The 20,624-nt window shown below is 41.0% G+C and overlaps 1 protein-coding gene across 10 annotated transcripts in view; it reads right to left on the reverse strand.

Moving 5' to 3' along the window:
* trpm3 (transient receptor potential cation channel, subfamily M, member 3) overlaps positions 1-20,624 on the reverse strand; it is a 166,733-nt gene that overhangs the window by 114,884 nt on the left and 31,225 nt on the right. For 3 of the 10 annotated variants that reach the window (XM_088076930.1, XM_088076925.1, XM_088076923.1), the window contains exon 1: positions 19,362-20,329. The exons of 6 other annotated variants lie outside the window; for them this stretch is intronic. In XM_088076930.1, coding sequence (XP_087933056.1) covers positions 19,362-19,451 — 90 coding nt within the window. In that variant the 5' untranslated portion in view covers positions 19,452-20,329. Of the gene's footprint in view, positions 1-19,361; positions 20,330-20,624 lie in introns of those variants that run through there. One more of the 10 variants, XM_088076929.1, reaches the window with a different exon arrangement.

Raw genomic sequence — 20,624 nt, forward strand, 5'->3', positions numbered from 1 at the left:
TCTTAATAATCATATTGTTTTTTTGTACTATTTCTGTTTTTCTCAGCTTTACAGTGGACCTCTTCACTCCTTTCCTGTCCCTGCCTTATTCTCTCAGCAACTCATTACTGTTGTCAGTCTTCACCCTCTCTTTTTCTCTCCCTCGCTGAAAATGGGATTTATTTCCCTCTCTTTCCACTGCTGAAACACCTCATCACCTCACAGCTCTCAACTCTTCCCTTTCCCTCTGTTTGGCTTTCTTTTTCCTCTCCTCCCCAGCTGTCAGGCTGTCAGCCCACAGACACGTTCCTGCAACACAAACACTGAGCAGCAGGGACATGTGAGGAATGTGGAGGACCTGGGGGTGGTGGCAGTTGAACGGGATGGAGGAGATGAACTAAGGCTGTAAAGCTCTGGGAAACTCACAATATTTGAGTTGGATTCGGGGTGCTGCAATTTGTCCATTCCTGCATCCATATTATTTATCTTACTGTATGATTTATAATTTAAAAAAAAAAATCATTAACATCCACCTGTTGTTGTTTTTTTGCATTATCATTTATCATCATTACACGAGTCTGCCATCTATGTTGAGGTTGACATTACATGCATGAGCAAGTCATAATTTCCACTGATGTAATTACTCAAGGAGCTCTAACAAACAAATGTGCCTTTGCATGTTAGTGGTACTGCGAAAAAAAAAACAGCATGATGCATTTTGTCTCTTAATGGAGGTATTAAATCATGGTTAAAAGAGACACATTGTTCTCACACTTGAAATCACAGTAGACATTTGTATTGTGTGCAGTACGTGGCTGTATTTCTGTGTATGAATTTGGGGATGTATTTTAAGTAGAGGTCGACTGATATGTTTTTTTTTTTTAGGGCCAATACCGATATTGATTATTTGAAGTTAATGAGACCCATAACCGATATTTACCGATACCGATTTTTTGTCCCAATAATTGCCCGGGCTGATAATCTGTCGACCCCTAATTTTAAGTGTTTATTTGTTGCTGTATCTTTTAAGATGTATTTGTGATACATGTGGATGTATTTTGTGTATGGATTTACTGGTGTTTTTTTATGTGTGTGCGTGTGGATGCATTTTCTTCTCGTTTTAATACTCTATTTCTTCTGTGGACAGGTGTTGAAAATTAATGTTTCGCTTCAAACACTAAACACAGGGTATCTGGTTTATGTGCATAAAGGTGGATTTCTAATGCAGCTGTGATGTCCATATCAAATAAACTGTAACTAACTGACTAACTAACTAAATAACTAACTAACTTGAGTGCTGTAGCACCTCTTCCCTCTTTGTTTCATGGTATGCAGTACTCTGTAAAGATAATTGTTCATATAGAGGTGAGTTGACGGCTTTTTATCTCACAGTTTACTCCTGCGCAACACATTGAATTTATCAATGCGGAATTGTTCCACACAGAATCACTATGTATCTAATGATCAAAAAGCATTCCCACCCCATATGAACAAAAGATGAGGGCAAAAGAGGTGAGTGAATAGATGAGAAATGATGGATTTGAAGCAGGCATGCACCTAAATACAAGCAACTGCTTAGACTGCATGATGGCTTTAAAAAAGAAGCAATAAAATATATGGGCAACGTTTAAAGTCCTCAAAGAGCTGCTAAATTTATCTTTCATTATGTTTTGTTCACTATGTCAGCTGTTAAGCATAATGTCTGTCGGTCAGCACCTCTTAGTGTGTTTTAAAGTCTCCTCTCATCCAACAACTTCCAAAATGTTTTAATCCTAACAGTTTTTCCTCTTTCCCTCCGAAAATTATATAGGCAACGGTGGAGTCAGATCGCACATTAACATGAATCCCGACCACATGTTCCTGCTCCTCTGGTGTGTCGGGATGACACATCTCGTGGTGAGGGCTAAGCGTAATTAAGCCAGGGACTGACTCCATCCGATGCTCTGCTGCACAGCTACCATTTGACTGCCACTTTAATTGCTTTTCTTCCCCCTATTCCCAACTCGCTAACCTGCCCCGTTCTATCAATCTATTCAATTCCAGAGAGGCAAGTGCCTCCATACAAACATGCAAATATAGGAGCGATAGAGAGATAGTGTGCACGTGTGTGAATGTGTGTGGCTATGCATGTCTTGCTGCGTGTGAGGGCACACAATTCTGACTTTACATGCACAATCACACACACACACACACACACACACACACATATACATTCATATTTGCACATGTCCCAGTGAATGTGTACTTTGCATCCACATGTGTACTCATGAGCTGGTGTCTGCCCATGAAATGACTCATATGTGTTTCTCTTGCACCTGTGCTGCAGAGCTGTGGAGAGTGAGGTTTCCCCAAATAGCTACTCTCATTTACAGCCACTCTATGGTCTAGGTTTTCCTTGTCTGCCTCCCTTGGCAGCAGCTACTGTGAAGCACCTGACCCTTTTTTTGCGTCTGGCATGCTCAAAAACATACAAACACATATGTAACGCATTTACACTTCAAGACGAAACGCTGGTTCTGTAGAGCTCTTGAACTTGAACATGCTGTAAAAACATATAATATGGAGATGTTCTCAGGGGGCAATGAGTAGCCTCCGATAAAAGCATACATGAAACACCATATGGGATGGAAGGAAGTGGACCAACACGGTGCATTACTGGCTTTCTACATGCCTCAGTAAGAGTTACACGCTGCTGAACCGAATGTGACCTCTCCTGATCAACAGCTACAGTAAAAACAAGAGTTGTTTTTTCTGTTTCAGCCCAGCTCCACTCAACCATGCAATGTTTGCCTGTCCTCCTGACCCCGTGACCTTGACCTGAAAGAGGATTTTCAGGAAGGAAAGAATGGCAGTGATCAGACAGCAACAAAAACAAAAGCAAGCAGAAATCCTGAAATAATATGCCATTAGGTATGGCTGCACACAATCTGGGTATGTGACGTGAGCGTGTCGAGGTAGACGGAGCATCTCACTGCTTGGTGCGTGTTTTGCACTGACCACACAGTCAGTGTCTCATTAACTTCATAGCTGAAGTCCCAGTGTGTAGGATTTAGGGGGATGCAGTGACAGAAATGGAAAATAATTAATAAATATGTTTTCCTTACTTTATAGCCACCCGAAGATAAGAATCGTCATGTTTCCTTTGCCTTATAAGCTGTTCACATCTACATAGGGCAGCTCAAAATGGACAAACCAAACACTGGCTGAACATCTGAATCATAAAAAAAAAGTTGCGCACATTAAAAGTTATTCAAGGAAAAAGGTGCACACACATCAGCAGGTATTTGGGCTTGCGTCCCATCTGTGACGAGCCGATCTGCATCAGAGAAACACTGACTGTTGATTGATTAATCTTTATTGTCCTTTTTTGTTTGTTTGTTTTTTTTCATGAAACTGCTTTACTCAGTTTTTTTTCCAAACCAGCTTAAATAACCTGGTTTGTTTTGTTGCCTTGGTCTTCCTGCAATTAGATTACCAGTTTAAATCTTTGAAAGACAATATTATATAATATTGGTCGAGGATTTCATGTGTGTAGTTTCAGAGACGGTGGTAAGTCGCAATAACTGACACTGGTCTGTAAGTAAGATTCAAGGACACCCGGTTACTTGATAAAACATATGAAATGTTTCATTCCATATCCAATTTGTTGTAAGTCACAGTGGTCAGTAATTTGCAATGATTAGCATAATAATGATCCACCAACAGACCCATTTGAAAATGAAACCACAGCGACCTTGAAAGTCAAATGCACAAAACCAATGTGACATTTCAACAAGCTTTGTTTTTTAAAGCGAACCCATTTTAACAAAATGGATTGAGTCTCAGCACGAGATATAATCTATTAAGAGCCAACAAAGTGAAGCTGAGCCAGCAAATCCTATTCATGTTCTCCACTAACGATCTCCAGCTCAATATTTCTTTATGGCACTTAGACAAGAGGAAAGCAATGTGCCGCTGTACCTCTCACCCTCGTGGAGTGACAGGGATAGAGCTTCATTACATAAGGTTGCTGGCAGGACTGGAGCTGGTGCTCAGTGGCACAGAACCTGCCAACAATCACACAGAGCAGCGGGCACACATTCATCATTACGCAGACTTCCTGCATCCTATTTTCTGTATCCCTCTTCGTCTGCTTGTTCATTCATTTATCCCAACTTAGCTTTTTTTCTTTTTTCCTTTATTAATCTTTATTTTCATTTTTTTTCCCCTTTCTCCCCTTCATTCCCCCCCCCCTCTCTCTCTCTCTCTCTCGTTTTCTCCGGGAAAGTGATGCATCCTACTTTCCTCCTGCCTTTTGGGATCAGGCTGAAAGGCAGGCGGAGAGAGCAGTGCTGTCTAAGTCTCGGGTTGTCCTCACAGAGTGTATAATCCTCTTGATGTTCTGCCACAGTTGTTGCACACTCCAGAGGGCGGCACACTGTTAGAACATCCGTACTTGTATGTATGTGCTGCTGCGCAAAGTATTTAAGAACAGGAAGAAGCAGCGGGTGTGTATTTAGAGAGTGACGTGATATAAAGGTATGAAAAATGACATTTAGGTCGCACATTACGGATTGTAGACAATGAGAATCTGTGCTTTGTGTTATGTTTTCTGTGCCCTCTGTACGCACATGGGAGTAACCATTCACAGAGAGTCAGGCTGAAATGTCAACAAGCTGCTCAGTGAGGCAGTTTTTAGTCCTTCAGTAAACAGACTTCATACAGAGGCTGCTTCTACAAAAGACCTTCAGACTATCTGATCACATGCTGTAACATTCCTCTCTAATAAACCACAACCTTCAACACATCTGGTCTGCCAGAGTGACCCTCATTTCCCCTCGTAAAGAAATCATCACTTACTGTAGCTGAGGCAGAATTGAATTTTTATAGATACAGATTAATGTACCATAGCTGAGCTGTCTACTGTAGAAGTGGGTGAGGAAAAGATGAAAAGGAGGAGGTAAATCCTTCATAACTATGCAGAGAAAGAACTCTCCCCAGGGGCATAACAACAGGGCTACTTCAGTGCGGATATATATAAAAAAAAAAAAGAAGAAGAAAAGACTACATAACTAAATATTATGCAACAAATATGGGAAAGACTGAAAATCTGACTATTGGAGACAAAATTTTATAGGCTGTGTGTGGAAATGATTTATGAGGGGATTGCTGAGATAATTTTAGACTGTTGTAAAAATTGCACTCTGGAAGCCTAAGTGGAGCACTGCTGAAATAACCTCTTAGATGTAAAACCACAGTCATCCCTTTAGGGCAGGGGCTGTAACCACAGTCAAAAAACGGAAGTGTGACTGGTGCATAAGAGATGGCATGTTGAGAGGGTGGACTGGTTCATCTGGGCTGATATGGCCACAGCTATATCAGATATATTGGACAGGAGGAGAAAGTTGGGGAAAAGGAGGGGGGAGAGGGGAATCCAGAGCTGAGAGAGCGTGAGAAGGACTGAGATGGATGGAGGGACAAAAATAGCCCTGTGTGGCCATGCTGTTCACTTTCATTTTCCATGTCCCAATATCCAATTTACAGCCACACACACACACACATGCCGGCACATATGCACACATACTCACACATCTCCCACATACTCAACACTACCCCAAATTACACTTACATCACACACATACATATAAAAGCACACACACACAATTTCATTTACCTTTGTGATAAAATTGGTTTATTCTCACATTCTTTTACACCTCCACACTCGCTCATTTTCTCAGTCCTTCTCCCACCTCCATACTGTATACTTCCAACTAAGGTTTACCTACACATGCCTCGGAAACAAATTTATCCTAAAAGATAGGCGGACTTATGAATACACATGTACATGCACACACACTGACTGCAGCTGGTCCCCTGGGTTCTGTCCTACAGCTGTGCAATGAGATTTAGAGCTGTCAGCCCATTTAAAGAGGAGCAGAATTGATAGTAAGAGGCTGGAAGGAGATACAGACAGTAAAGGAGATAGAAGCATGGAGATAAAGGGTGAGATGCCGGGATGGAGAGGGGAAACAAAAACGGAGAAGACAATTTGCATAAATGGTCTTAACTCCAGTGAATAGTGACACACGGGATTCCAGCCTATTTTTCACCAGATTTAAAAATGGAGCTTTAATGTTGCAGCTGATCTTCAAAGACCCTTCATGCTCTTCATGAAGCACATGTGTGTGTCTGTGTGTGTGTGTGTGTGTGTGTGTGTGTGTGTGTGTGTGTGTGTGTTATTTCAGCTGAGAAAAAAGCCATAACGCCTCCATTGGGTGCAGACTCCTTATCCATTTTGCAGGCGAGAGAATTCACTTCTATTAAAAGTATCATTACAACTCTAAGCCAGGGAGAAAGCAGGCTAATCACACACGCACAATAAACCAGCACTGTCTCTGTGGTTTACCTATTTTAGGTACCTGCATGCGTATGTGAAGTTGTTTTGTCATATGTGTGCATATTTAGCTGAATGTGTGTTTTTTATTTGGGGTTTTAGTGTGTCTGTGTGCTGATCAACGAGTGCAAGCACAGGGAAACATTTCAGAGGAGGCATTTGGGGGAGCTAAAACTGCCCCTGCATGATTTAAGATGCCAGCACTCACAGCTAATGATCTGAGTGAGATCACTGACACTGAAACAATACACTGTGTGAGCTGCAGCAAATAGCGTTGGTAGAGGGATGGATACGGAGTGAGAGACAGATGTTGACAAAGAGCTAACAACAGGGGGGAAGACAGAGACATCACTGTACAGTGGGAAGTGATGGAGGAAAACTTGAACAAAAAAAACAAAAAAACTTGAACAAAATGTTTGCAGAGATGAAACTTAAACGGCCAAGCGTGAATTCTTCCTAAGCATACATCATAAAAAGAACAGGGCTCCCTTTCCTGGGTGCACTTTTAAATGTCTGAAAGACTTCTGCAAGACTCCAAGACCACATACTGATCGTCAATAAAAGAACATGTCATAGGCTTTAATAAAAAGAAGTAAAAATCGAGACGGACGAGACCATTAGAGTATTGACAAAAATGTGTTTGTGTTTGAGTGTGTGTGCATGCGTCCATGTGTTAGACACTAAACATGACAGATGACCTTTCCCACTTTGAATCAATGCACAGTGCTGCATGTTTCTGGGCAGCTGGACAATAGAAAAACATCTGGGCTGGTCAATCAGCTGAGCTTTTTCCTTTCCTTAGAGATATTACACCAGAACATTTTGAGAAATACACATATTTACTCTGTTCGGGAGAGTAGAAAAAAGGAGAAAATCAATTCAAGTATTGGAACTTGGAAATACTTCCCCCATTGAACATCTGTGGACAGCTGTGGTCACACAGATGCAGACATGGTTCTATTCATAGTGCAACCGAGGGTCTGTGTCGGGCCCCTGCAGTAAACAGGAGGGCTGGGAGGGGAGCTTATACCTCCTGCATGCTGCCAACATCAGGTGAAACTGAAACTAGGAAGATGCTGCAGGGGTGTCTGTCAAATTTCCAACTTGAAACTAACTTCACCGTGGTGCAGCTGCTGCAGCTGGCATGACTGCAGTGTTTTGTACTGGACTGTGGACACACACTTGCTATGTGTGAAGTCCACATAGTCACAAAAAATGGGCTGCATGCAGATGTCCATGATGGACATGGGTGCTTGATAATAATTCTGTCACCAAAGCACACCCTCCTGGACACACAGAAACTATAAATTTGCCCTAAAGCGAGAGTCAGTATGAGCAACATGAAGCCATGAAAATAATGTGAAAATAATCACTTAGGTTTGTTGGGGGGGGGGTCTGCCTTTATTGGATAGGACAGAATTTCAGCGTGAAAGGGGGAGTGATAGGGGATGACAGCAAAGGGCCACAAGCTGGAAGCAAACCTGGAGTCAGTGCGGTGAGGACATAGCCTTTGTACATGGGGCACCCACTCTGTCCACTGAGCTACCAGGCTCCCCAGCCACTTAAGGTTTTACAGGGAGTTGGGTGCTGGATCCATTTGTTGGCAGCCAGTGGCGTGGCACAGATTCGCTAGAGTCTTCTTATCACCATGATGTTGCCAGGCAACCAAATAATGCTTAGCTAAGCTAATCAGGCCCTATCTTTAAACAGGACTTAATGGGCAGACGTGAGAGTGGTATTCCTCTTTTAAAGCAGCAGCGTGTCGAGGGAGTGGCCTCCCCTAAAATCTGACTGTCCATCCCATAATGACTGACTGTTAACTGAATTTTTGTTTTTGGGTCTTAAACCTGAGAGGCAGTAATGTGCCAGAGTATTATCTAGCTAATTTTTTTTTTTTTTTTTTTAAACAAAAAAAATTAATAAATGCAATCAAATAATATACCAATATACCTTAAAACATTTGTTCACAAAGGCTTTTTTTTGGCACTTTATACTTCCTATTGTACTATTTACATTTGGAGGCACATTTTCATTAATAAAGTATGGAAGCTTTATTTTGTATTTGTTTGGTGTCACTCTGTGTTGTGATTGGTAAGTCTATTTATCTTTTAAACTAAACTATAAAGAAGGGAATGTAAGACATTACAATGTTAGTAATTCAAGAAGGTATAGTTAGCATAGACAAAAATGGTAAATTAAAGCTATGACAATGCGTGTGCATGCAGCAGCACTCATTCTTCATGCCGACCCAGCATAAGTCAGTGCCCCACTTGGGCCAATCTAGTATAAAAAGTGCCTGAACAAGCTACTGTTTTAAAATGCATTTTATTGAAATGTGAAACTATTCCTTTAAATATGATAACTGCTGACACACAAGAAGATGCTTCAATAGAGCATCTTGAAAAAGATTGGATTTGATAATAGCAATGTGATTGAGTAAGATGAAAACAATTTTTTGTATGAACGGTGTCGTTTTTCATGATCAATAAAGAGAATGCCAGACATAGTTGAAAAGGGCAAGTTTGAAAGTGATATTGATAGTCACGGATGCTGAAGCAGGGAAGGAAACATTGAGAGGGGACAGATACAAAGGTATGAATTGAGATATGATGAAATGAGACATTACATAAAGCAGGACAGGCAGAGAGACAGCGCTCTGTTTCAATGCTCTCTCAGATCAAAGCATTTTGTTAAAAGACTCTTCCTGTCACAGAGAATCGTATTCTCTTTCAACACACTTTTATTAAAAATAATCTTTTCTTCACTCCTCTTCATTTGACTGTCACACAGAGGCACCAGCCCTCCAACACAACAGACATGGTGCAAGATATGCTCTCTTTGCATGGAGACTAGATCATTAGCAACAAACCACAAAGCTCACCGTGCATCCTTCTGCAAAAAAGTTTTTGCCAGTGCACTGTTGAAATCCAATAAAAGTCTTAACAATGATAAACGCTTACTTCACAAATCTGTGAGGCGAAACAACCAAATGTGCAGGCAACCCTAAAATGAAGGAATAAAAACTAATAAAACACACTTTGTTTTTATCTGATGCCCTAAAATGATGAAGGACAATCTACTGTAACTGTTTATGCAACAGATACTACGTTGATCTCCTTTACCACCGTGGAAAAATATTAAATCAGCAATATGCAAAGAGTGAAAGCAATATCCATCCTCTCGAACTGTCTTCTTTGCGTGATAAATGGCACCTCAATTTAAGCAAAGAGGCAGGTTGGGTGTGAGAAATAGGAATTCTCTACCAAGTTTTTAGGGCACTGAACTGGGTCAACAAGCAGTGCAGGCTAATATACTGCACACAACCAGAAGCTTGCCTGGTGTTTATAATAGGTTAGAATCTGGGGAAGTTATATCATGACTCAGCCTTTCAAACACACACACACACACACACACACAAAGGCACACACCACAATTAGCAAGGCCATCAATTATTTACCCACTACCACATGCTCAGACATCCACAGATGGGCAGGCCCACGCGTCCCGTCCCATGAGTTTGTCTGAGGTTAAACAGGTGACAGTCCATCAGCACAGACTCCAATGTGTAACTTGTCATGTCACAAACACGGAAACACGCATCATTTCTGCTATAGATGGTCAAAATCTCATCTCACTTCTAGGCAAGTTGTGATACATTCCCTTTCAGTCTAAGTCTGTCGTAGCTATCAACCACATTTTAAAATAAAATCCAAGCAAAGAACAAAGATTATTCTCAAACAGTTAAAGTCTCAAAGCACATTAACTGTGGAAAGTGCCTTAATAGACAAAAATCTTATATAACTACTCTCATTTTTCATTTTTCAAGCAAAACATTTTGTTAATATAAGAAGATTTGAATATTTTTTGTCCCATGAAAATAGATTCTTATGAAAATCGAATCTTTGCAATCTAATCAATTAAATAAGAAAACGATTGAAAGATATGAAAACATTGGTATACTGGTAGGTGGGCTCTAACAATCTGCCCAGGGAACGTTTTAAGTTCCTTTAAACTCTTTTATGTCATCAGTTTTTACACACCTAAGTGGTTTTTTCTGTTTTTTTACTTGTTGCCTTGTAAAGCACTCTGTAACTGTTTTGAAAAGTGCTTCTCTAAATAAAGATTATTATTATTTTTCATATTACTCTAATTCTGCTTCTTCCGATATTTATAATTTTCAGATGTAGCTCTGATGATTTACATTGATTGTTGTGTATAAAAAAAATAAAACAAAATCTCGGGTTGGTATTTGGACTATCACGGCGTCTTCAGCATTTGAGCTCGGCGTCTGAGAGGCTGTGTGGTCGCTGTCCGTGGTGCTGATTTTGAAACTGTGACTAATCTGGCTGCATTTCAGCACATGGTCAAGTAGCAGTGATTGGCTGGCTTCACTTCACCACGAACAACAGCTTGATTGATTACACACGCCTCAGCAACAATATGGCTTCAGATCTCAGATTAGTAGAGAGCCTCTAATTTTAGTCTCCTCAGCTCAGGATGCAATTTCAATACTCTTCCCATCCGCCCCTTACACCTCAGCATGCTATTTCATTATCTTAACAGCCCTGCCAATTACATGGGAGTGTGATTAAATGAAGATGTATTGATTGGTGGATTTACTGATTTTCTGTTGACCTATTGATTAGCTGTAAATTACCTCCATGCTTATATGAATATGCCATAATGCACTGAAGACAACCACAACCAGCCCACCCCCATACATATACACACAGTCCAACATCCATTATGAAGCTGCCAAAATCCCTATTGAAGGCAAGCCCACACTGCAACAGTACCACTTCACTAATCAAAGTCATTTATTACATCGATCCACCCACTAGTGTATTTTGATTTATGTAAAGCATTTGAGGCAACACTTTCAATTCCATGGCATGTGTAACACCCAATAATGTAATAATTTCCTGAAAACACCTGAAATTGTAATAAAATTTGCACTTAACTTGATCAAAATTTAATAAAACCCATAAGGCAAAAACTTGACCAATAATGTCACAAAATATCCTGACTGAAAAGGTAATAACATTACAGAAGAACTGTACCGAAAACTTAACTCCGATCACAAATCCAACCAACCATATAAAACCTGTATCTGTGTAATGAGGTGTCGCTGATACCAGATCTCTAGTTAATAATAAATAAATAAATTCGAAAAGCACAACTGAACTGCCTTCTACCCACGTCCCACTTAATGGTCCCCTTCTGCAACTATTATTATTATCTGTAATTCAGTCACACTTAGGTATTCATTTATGTATATTTGTTGGTTTTTATTCAGTTTATATTTGGATATATAAACTCACCTCTATCCATGCATAAATTTCATAAGATTACGAGAGGCAAAGGAGACACTTTACTCAATAATATATGAAAAAGAACATTTCACAGATTGAAGCGACTCTTCTGCTTTTATCACTTACATGTGTAACTTTAGTGATCTTCTGCAGCGTGGGTATGAGTGGGTTCATTTCCCATCCACAGATATTTTGGTTTAATGCATCTTTGCCTAATGATAATGTACCACTTGCCATCTGTTGTAAATTTCAAATTCTACATTAATCCTGGAGTTTTAAAACATAAGATCAGTGTTGAATGTTAGTGTTTTTGGTAGGCAAACTGGACACTAACAGCATTAACAATTTTGTGTACTAGCACACATTTCCAGGAAAAAAAAAACGTACATTTTACATTATGTCAAAATTATCACATCATAAGCTTTATTTAAAAAAAAAAGTGTCACCTGTAATATGTTACATTATCTGTAAAACATAACTACAATATCAAATAGGGCACGTTATCCCATTATTGGTCAAGCTATTATATCATTGGGTTTGATTTCATTTTTGATAAAGTTATGTGCTCATTTTATTAGGCGTTTCGTTACATTACTGAGTGCTACAGGAGGCTGAACATCCAGTGTGTAGGATTTAGAGGCATCTATTGGCAGAAATATTTAAAATCAGCTGAAAGTAAGACTTGTAATATTTTCATTATCTTACATTGAGCGCATACTCTTCCACAGAGGCCACCATGTTGTTTCTACAGTAGCCCAGAAGAGACCAAACACGGGCTCTAAATAGGGCCATTTGCATTTTTGCATCGGCCCCTGTAGTTCTCCAACACACAAGAAAAGTTTCAGTTCTGCAACCATACCACTAGACCTTTAAATGAATAACTCAACATTTTGGGATTAAGCAAAGTGTAAAAACAATACACTGCAGTGTCCATACTGTCGTTTGGACGAAGCCAGACTAGCTGTGTCCCCCGTTGTCCAGTCTTTTATGCTAAACTAAACTAGCCTCCGCCTGGCTTTGACTCGAGCCAAATGTAACGTGATATGCAATAAAAACAAAAAATAGCATAAAGCTGCTCATAAAAACCAACAGCAACAAATTTCAAGAACAATCGTCCGCACATGAAACCCAAGCAACAAATATACAACTGCACATTGAAAATTCTCCTAATACCAGTGTCACGCTCTTTACACCAGTATGTAGTGCTCATAAAGCGTAACAGCAGGGGTTCATGACTGTCCTGTACATAATTAAATAGCCCTCCATCACGAGCATTTAATCCCCCCTGACCGTTTAGAGGCCAAAGGTCAGCATTCAGAGTTCATAACTCTACTGCTGGTATCATGGATGCTGCTGCTCTGACTGCCAGGTTCGAGCTGTGCGTTGATGGAAATGCAATGTGCTATTCTGTGTGTGTGTGTGTGTGTGTGTGTGTGTGTGTGTGTGTGTGTGTGTGTGTGTGTGTGTGTGTGTGTGTGTGTGTGCGTGTGTGTGTGTGCGTGGGTGTGTGTGTGGGTGGGTGCACACACTGGTGTTTATACACTATATGTGAAAAATTTCCATAGTAAAAGGCAGAGGTGGTTCACCAACTTATACATTTATTCTGAAACTGCAGGTCCTTTCACCATTGATTCTCATAAATGATTCAGTCATTGTGTACTATGTGCCACATGAATTCAGAACAAATACATTTCGAAGCAAATAATACAGACTACATGGCGACACATTGTTCCTTCAAGCTGATTTCTTTGTTTAAAGATCCAGATATTTTAGTAAAACATAAAAGATACATTTGGAAACAGCTTGTTTCACTTCCCATGATGTTGGGTGGAAGCGTGCCAAATAGGAAATATAAAGTCTTTGTGTGGCTGAATAAAGGAATGAGGTGTTAATTGGCAGCTTATGTTCTCGTTTTGGCTCATTAGTGAGATACTGTGTTAATTGAAATCTCATAAATGCGGTATTTGCTGCTTAATTGAGACATAAACAAGCAAGCTTTAAGAATATCCTGTGACTTTGAGGCCTGGACACACACAACAGAGGAAAAAGAAGAGAGTGAGAGAGAGGACCCTTCCTTAGGCGTGTGCGTGACAACACATTCTTCCAGTTTCAGTCAACACTCAAGTAGAATTTGTTCCCAACACATTGGGATCTGTCAGCGAGTGTGGAAGTAAGAGAGAAAAAGAGTGTGGTGATTTTGGAAGATACAAAACGGACCTCAAATCCACTGTAAAACATAAGTGAACAGCATGCAGAAATGTTTTCTTTGTTCAAGTACTGTACACATGATGGATTACGAATAGTATAGGATAGTACATTAGTCTCTGGAAAATGTTATGCAAAGCCTCGCTTCATCTGTCATGTTTTGGATTTATGTTATGTGCGCTTCGCCTGATCACATCAACTCAATAACAACAAAATTCACACACAGATTCTACTGCAACATGCGTATTATCGATGTCATTATGATGCGACATGGCAAATTTAATCAGATAATCGGTGGTTTCTGAGAGCTTGGTAATTGAAACAATCCTGCTGCCTCGATCTTAACGATTTATCAGAATGTGTAAAAGATGCACAGAACGCAAAGACTCAGCTCAGCCCGAAAAAGCAACACTTAAGCTGCTCCAACAATCACATTACACCTGATAAGCAGTTTAAAACAGTGTGATGTTTATGCACGGTATATCAACCTGAACAGACACCTGTTATCACACACATTATAGGGATGTATTACAGCCTTTAGTCAGTAAAAACAAAAGACGTGCTGAGAGGCAGCACTGCAGGCTGCTGCACTGGTGTAACATCTGTATCATTTAAAAGACTGCACACATTCCCTAATACAGATCAGATAAATACGGAAAATGCAGCTCAGTTTTGGGTTATGAAAAGTTCTCATTTGATATAAATATGCTACCTACAAAATGTGTGATATTTACTATAAAGGTACACAGGCTCGGGTACAAGGAACCCATCTATATGAAAATTTTAGTTTCACAGTAGTTTTTGTGCTGAGATCTATTGTATCCATCTACCCTCTACTGTAGATACAAAAATGGGTGGTGCCACCTATGGGTGCGAGATTGTACTTCTCTCCCTTTTATACTGTACACTGTAGGTGTCAGAATTCACATTAAAACAGGAAATTTTTGCAAAGATGATTATGTTAGATTGCTGTGTAGGATGAACTCCCATGCAGATTCACTCCTCGCAGCTAAACTAGATGATACAAAGCACTGCAACAGTGCTTCTTTTTATGTAACACAAATGTATTTTTAGCATTAGAGAGATATATTTATTTTTTTAGCAGCAGCGTCCCGTCCCCCATGTATTTTGCATAAGATGGAGTGTTATCTATGCTTTATGATTATGAGCTGCTAGGATGTAAAAAAGGAAAGAGAGAGACAAAAAGAGAGGAGAGAGGACAATGTATCAAAAAGAGTAAAACAACAGACAGACAGACAGACAGACAGACAGACAGACAGACAGATGGACAGATGGACAAAATTGCAAGGTTAAGACAAGTTAGGGAGGGCAGGAACTGAACAACTTCATCTAGAGAACGAAAGAACAGATTACTGTATTCTCTGTACGCAACGTTTTCTTTACACAATTACTGCACAGCACTGCAGATGTATTAACACAGTCTGATTTCCTAAAAGGGTGAGGAGATAATGTAATGAAATCCCCTTGAAACTGATGACAAAGAGGCAGTTAAGACAACTTAATGAAGAATGATGATCAAAAGTCAGATAAAGCACACAATCAAAATGTGAAATACTAGAGAGGCTGTCACCTTAAAAAGCACAAGAAAAGACGGAGGTTGTGTTGAATATATTCACATATAAAATAAGTATTAAAGTCGCCAAGAGAGGATGAAAGAAGTCAGATTTTCCATTTCCAATTCTCTGTCCAATATTGTCTCCCTGTCCCACACTTTATCCCGCTGAGTCTACACCAAATCCCAGGCTTAAACTTGTAAAAGATCTCTGCTGTCAGTGTTGCAAATATATAATTATTTCAGGAGCACTCTCTAACAAAGAGACATTTTTGATTAAATCTACACTGTCAACCTTATCCAGGAAAGAGCTCTCTTTTGTTAAGATCCAGATAAAAGAGCACAAGGTTACAGAGGGACTGTAACTACAAACGGCATGACTGTTGCTGGGTGGCTTTCTGGCAAGACACAGGATGAGAGCACATGACCCAGAGTGAAATTCCAGGTATGCTTTCCCATCCTTTTTTTAGGTGTCCTAGTTCAGGAAATACCTCTCCCCCCTCCTTGTCTAATAGGGACATTACTCTCCTGCGAAGTAGCACTTGCTTGTCATTTTAAAGGTCAATAGGAAGCTGTTTTAATGAATTCAATTACTTGTTGAACACTCATATCAGCGCAAACTTGATTCATTGCCAGCTCGGGATTATTTATAAGGCTGAGTTAGTGAAGCGATACCGCGCTCGCAGACAAAAGCAAGTACTCGGGGTTATCTTCAATTTAAATAAAATCTGCATGCTGTATCTTTAGACAGAAAATGATCCTCTTTAAAGGTAACCTGTAAAATCCACTTGAATCTATTCTCACGGACAAAGAACTCTACTACATTTAACTTTGAGTCAAACTGAAAGACGCGCGGGCACATAACCGCAGACAGATATCTAACATTTGAATCAACATCTTTACACCAAGTTTGCACTCAGGACATTTGCAGGCACACACAATTTTGCACACTGTGAGCCATGGCTCACTAATGGCTGAGCTGTCACATACAGTCGATGCCATTATCAATGCATTGAGCTTCTGGGTCTCGCCACTGTGAAGATGATATCTCCAAACGATCAATATCTGAGCATGCTTCAGGTCTGTCTCATGCACACACACGCGCACACACTCACACTTCTATGGCCATGTGGTCATCTTAAAGATAATGGAGGTGGAGGACAAGAAGATTTAGTTTTATCAGGTTTTTGATTAACTGCATTGAATCATAAAAGAAACGATGGCTGGGGCCGTCAGCAGGTTTGGTTGGTTGTGTGTTTCTATAAGGGATGAGCTTAGATTGCATTACTGGTTAGCCTTGAGGAGCACGATGGTGGTGCTTACATGATGTAGACTTATCTTTGTGTGTTATCCATACCTGCAATATCAATCTAATATTCAAAATAAAGGTTACAGCTCTAATTAAATGTGCTTTTCATAACGGTGTCTGCCACTCTGAGCAGTTGTCAGGGTTCAAATCAGCGTTTGCAGGGCACATACTGGCTGCGATGTCAACTGTGCCTGCAGCGCTGCTTTATAAATGCACATACTCCGACACAGAAACGCGTGTGCACAGACACGCACACGAACACACACACACACACACACCTACACGTAAACACACACAAGCAATCTGTCTGACATATTTCTCTGCCCAAGGAAGACACAAAACATCACTGACAGCCTATAAATTGTAGTCACACTTAGATGCACACGCGAGCATAAGTATGCAGTTGGCAGCAGCGAGCAGGTATTAAGTTGGAGGCACATGGGGGGAAAGTGCTTGTCGTGCAGAAATTTCCGACAATAATGACAGGCCTATTACGTTAATTTCACACTGACAGCCTGATGCCTCTCAAGGAGGACTCACAGACAGCAGACTAAGGGACAGCGATCCTCTGTGGCTTCATCCAGTGTGCTAACACATGCAACACTGCAGGTTCAGCAGCTGCCACTGACAACGAAACTGTAACACTTTCACCTCAAAATAAAAAAATCCGCCAGTCAAAAGCAGTGACAGTTTAAAAAATAATTCTGAAAGTCCACTCTGGGTGAAAATTGGAGTTATTTTTTATAGTTCTTTAAACTAATGTGTGGTTCATTTAAATAAGACAACACTGTTATAATGATGCCGTTATTCTGGAGCTGCTTCGTAAAAAGTCCCTGGACACAGAGGGGAAACTGGATGGGAAGATTTTCTGTGTCACAGCTGGAAGCCCTAAATTCAAATACAACTTATTTTAGTGCCCCACAGAGAGAATCACTTATTCAGTGTTAATGCACTAAATCCAAAAGGCTTCACTTGATGACATCATCCACTCAAGTCTTGAGGAGCTTAGGGAGGGAAAAAAATCACTCAACTGAATCTAATTTCTATAAGTTTACTTTAACTTTTGAGGAGTCCTTTTTTTTTCTCTTACATAGTAAAACGTTTTTTCCTGAGAATAAAATTTACCAGTGTTTTACTGGTTCAATCTCTAAACCTTTTTTTCGAAGAATACTGTGCAGCTATTGCTTTATTTTTACAGGTGCTCAAAACACTCTGAACACACATAGAGACAAACCTAACATAACTGTAACCGCATATGAAGTTCAACAATAAAGCATGTGTTAACAACCACAACTACATCCTCACACACACACACACACACACACACGCACAGAGAGAGCCTATGCACATTCAATCACAGATTACAATGATATTCATTTAACCAGGCTATACAAATGCAAATGGCTGACATGTGAGCCCAGGCACTTCAGTTGTGTGCTCCAACATCACAGCGACTCTGTTCTGTGAGACACTTTGATAAAAGCCAGATCAAAGGAGAGTGAAGAAGAGGCATTCAAGACCCCCAACAATAGACCTCCTTAAACAGTGCCTGTAACTGGCTTATAAAAGCAGCATGGATGAATAAAGATGAGGTTTTAGACTACAAATGTCTGTAAACAAGCCCTGCAGAAGCACTTTACGACATGCACATATACACAGATGAACATGCACACATTATATCACACACCTCTGCTCAGGTGATGAGGCGAAAAGGTGGAAGAGGTGTGGTTTGCCAACTAAACCTGACTACTTAAAACAAAATATGCAAGTCCCACACAAGGTTTTACATTGAGGTGCATTGTTGAATTCATTTCAACACCTGTCCACTGGAATTTGATGGTGCACATCCCCCTCTGTCCTAAATCTCCTCAGCCCCTGTCTGTCATCTCCAATTCAACATTCCTGCTCAGCCATCCTTACAAAGCCTCTCTTCCCTTACATTCTGCCCGTTTGGCTCACCATCTACCTTTCCTTTCGCCTTCTCGAATTCCTTTCGCTTGGTCTCTTCACCTTCACCCTTTGTGCAACCCTTGTGCTATTTCCAACACTGGACTCCCATAGTCCACTCGCCCCCTGACTCTTTCCATCTCTTATAGTCAGTGTCTCGTCCTCTCCCGTCCTTCATCTTTTTTCTTCCTCTCATCATCATCATTTATAAATCGTTGCTTCTTCTCTTTTAAAACACTTTCTTTGTCACTGTTTCTTCCATTTCTCTATCTCAGTCTCTGTGTGCATCTCTGTAACATCATGCTCCAGCTTTTCACATCTCCATTTTTATCCTCCCCTCTTTGCGCATCCCTGTACTTCCAAAGCTTAGTGTGATGCTGGCAGTTTTGCCACACTTCTCTTCATTTTCAACTACATCCTTCCCTCTATCCCCTCTAAAAGCCTGCCTTACATCCACTGGGTTGTGCACTGAGTACACCTGAAGGCAGCCAGGTATAAGGCACAGCAGCATTCATTTTGTATCCTCACACTATCTTCTTTTGGAAAAGTGGCAGAATAGAAGAGGGGCTGCATGACATATTTTACTATACATCTCCCTAGGTATCCATTTTTTTTTTTTTAGTTCATTCCCACTCTCCCTTCCCCTGTGTTTTTTTTTTTTACCTTCAGCAGGCGTACAGATGGCAGGAAGGCTGCATGGCACAGTTTTCTGATGGTCCAGTTGAGTGGCCGTGGTGCATCCAGCTGGTTCATGGTGCCCACTCTTCACGGTGCAGCCACTGGTGCCCGGCGGCTTTTCCCGGGACCAGGATCAATGCTGCCCCACAAGGGGGGCAAAAATGGGAGAGGGTCTCCAACTCCAACTGCCGAAAAGCACACAAGTCCCAGGGCATGACCCTCGACGGACAACCATCAACCACTACTGCCACCACCGTGGAGCCTTTACTCCCCTCGGCAGATGAAGCTCTCACCTGGTCCGCTCTCTGGCCCCCCTCCCCTCCCTCCCTGCCCTCTCTTCCTCGCTGGCCCACACAGATCCAAAGAGTCCGAGGCAAGCCAAACCTGGAGCACCAGGAGCATCTGATTCTTCTTCCACCAGTAGCCGGAGTGTACACAGCTCTGGCGCGAAAAAAACCAGAGTGTACAGTATTTTCCCAAACAATGGAGCAGAGCGCAGCAATGCACAACAAGAGATGAGAGCGCGTAGTGTGAGAGGGACGCAGGTAGAGAAAGAGAAAGAAGAGAGAAAGAGATGGAGGAGAGATGGAGATGTGAGGAGAGACGAGCAGTGCAGTGCAGTGCAGTATAGCGCAGAGGGGAGAAGAGAGGAAAGGAGAGTAGCGCAGAGCGCATAAACGGAGCAGCCTGACAGGCAGCGGCTTAGATTTGAGGCTGCAGGCACACTACTGTCTCTAAGATGAGAGGAGGAGAGAGAGAGGGAGAATGGAAGTGAGAGACACAGAGAGATGGAGGGAGCGAGTGAAAGGGGAGACATAAAATAAGATCCAACACAACTGATGAACAGGCTGAAATTGAAACTATGGGGATAGGATGCAAGAGAAACAGATTGCTTCTGCGCATGGGAAAAAGGATGAGTGATGGAGAGACAGAGAGAGAGAGAGAAAGAAAGAGGACAAGACGGAGAGAAGGGAAGAGATGTGATGAGGCACTGTATTGTGGTCAAAGGAAATGGGTGAAGTGGAGTCAAAGCTCTGTATTATACATATGAATTCAGATGGAAGAAGACGGAAGCACATGAAACAACTTGGTAATGTGGCAGCGGAGTACGACCTACTTACTGATCTGCATGTGTGACAATTTGTCTATGCATAAAACCTCTAAAGTGGTTCATCAAAAACACAAAAAACACATTCATGTGTCATTCTACACACCACGCTCTCCCATTTACAAATTTGTTTTCTGTAT

This window comes from Plectropomus leopardus, chromosome 4, assembly GCF_026936395.1.
Source record: "Plectropomus leopardus strain MGB_pleo_1.0 chromosome 4, ASM2693639v1, whole genome shotgun sequence".
Classification (NCBI taxonomy): Eukaryota; Metazoa; Chordata; class Actinopteri; order Perciformes; family Serranidae; genus Plectropomus; species Plectropomus leopardus.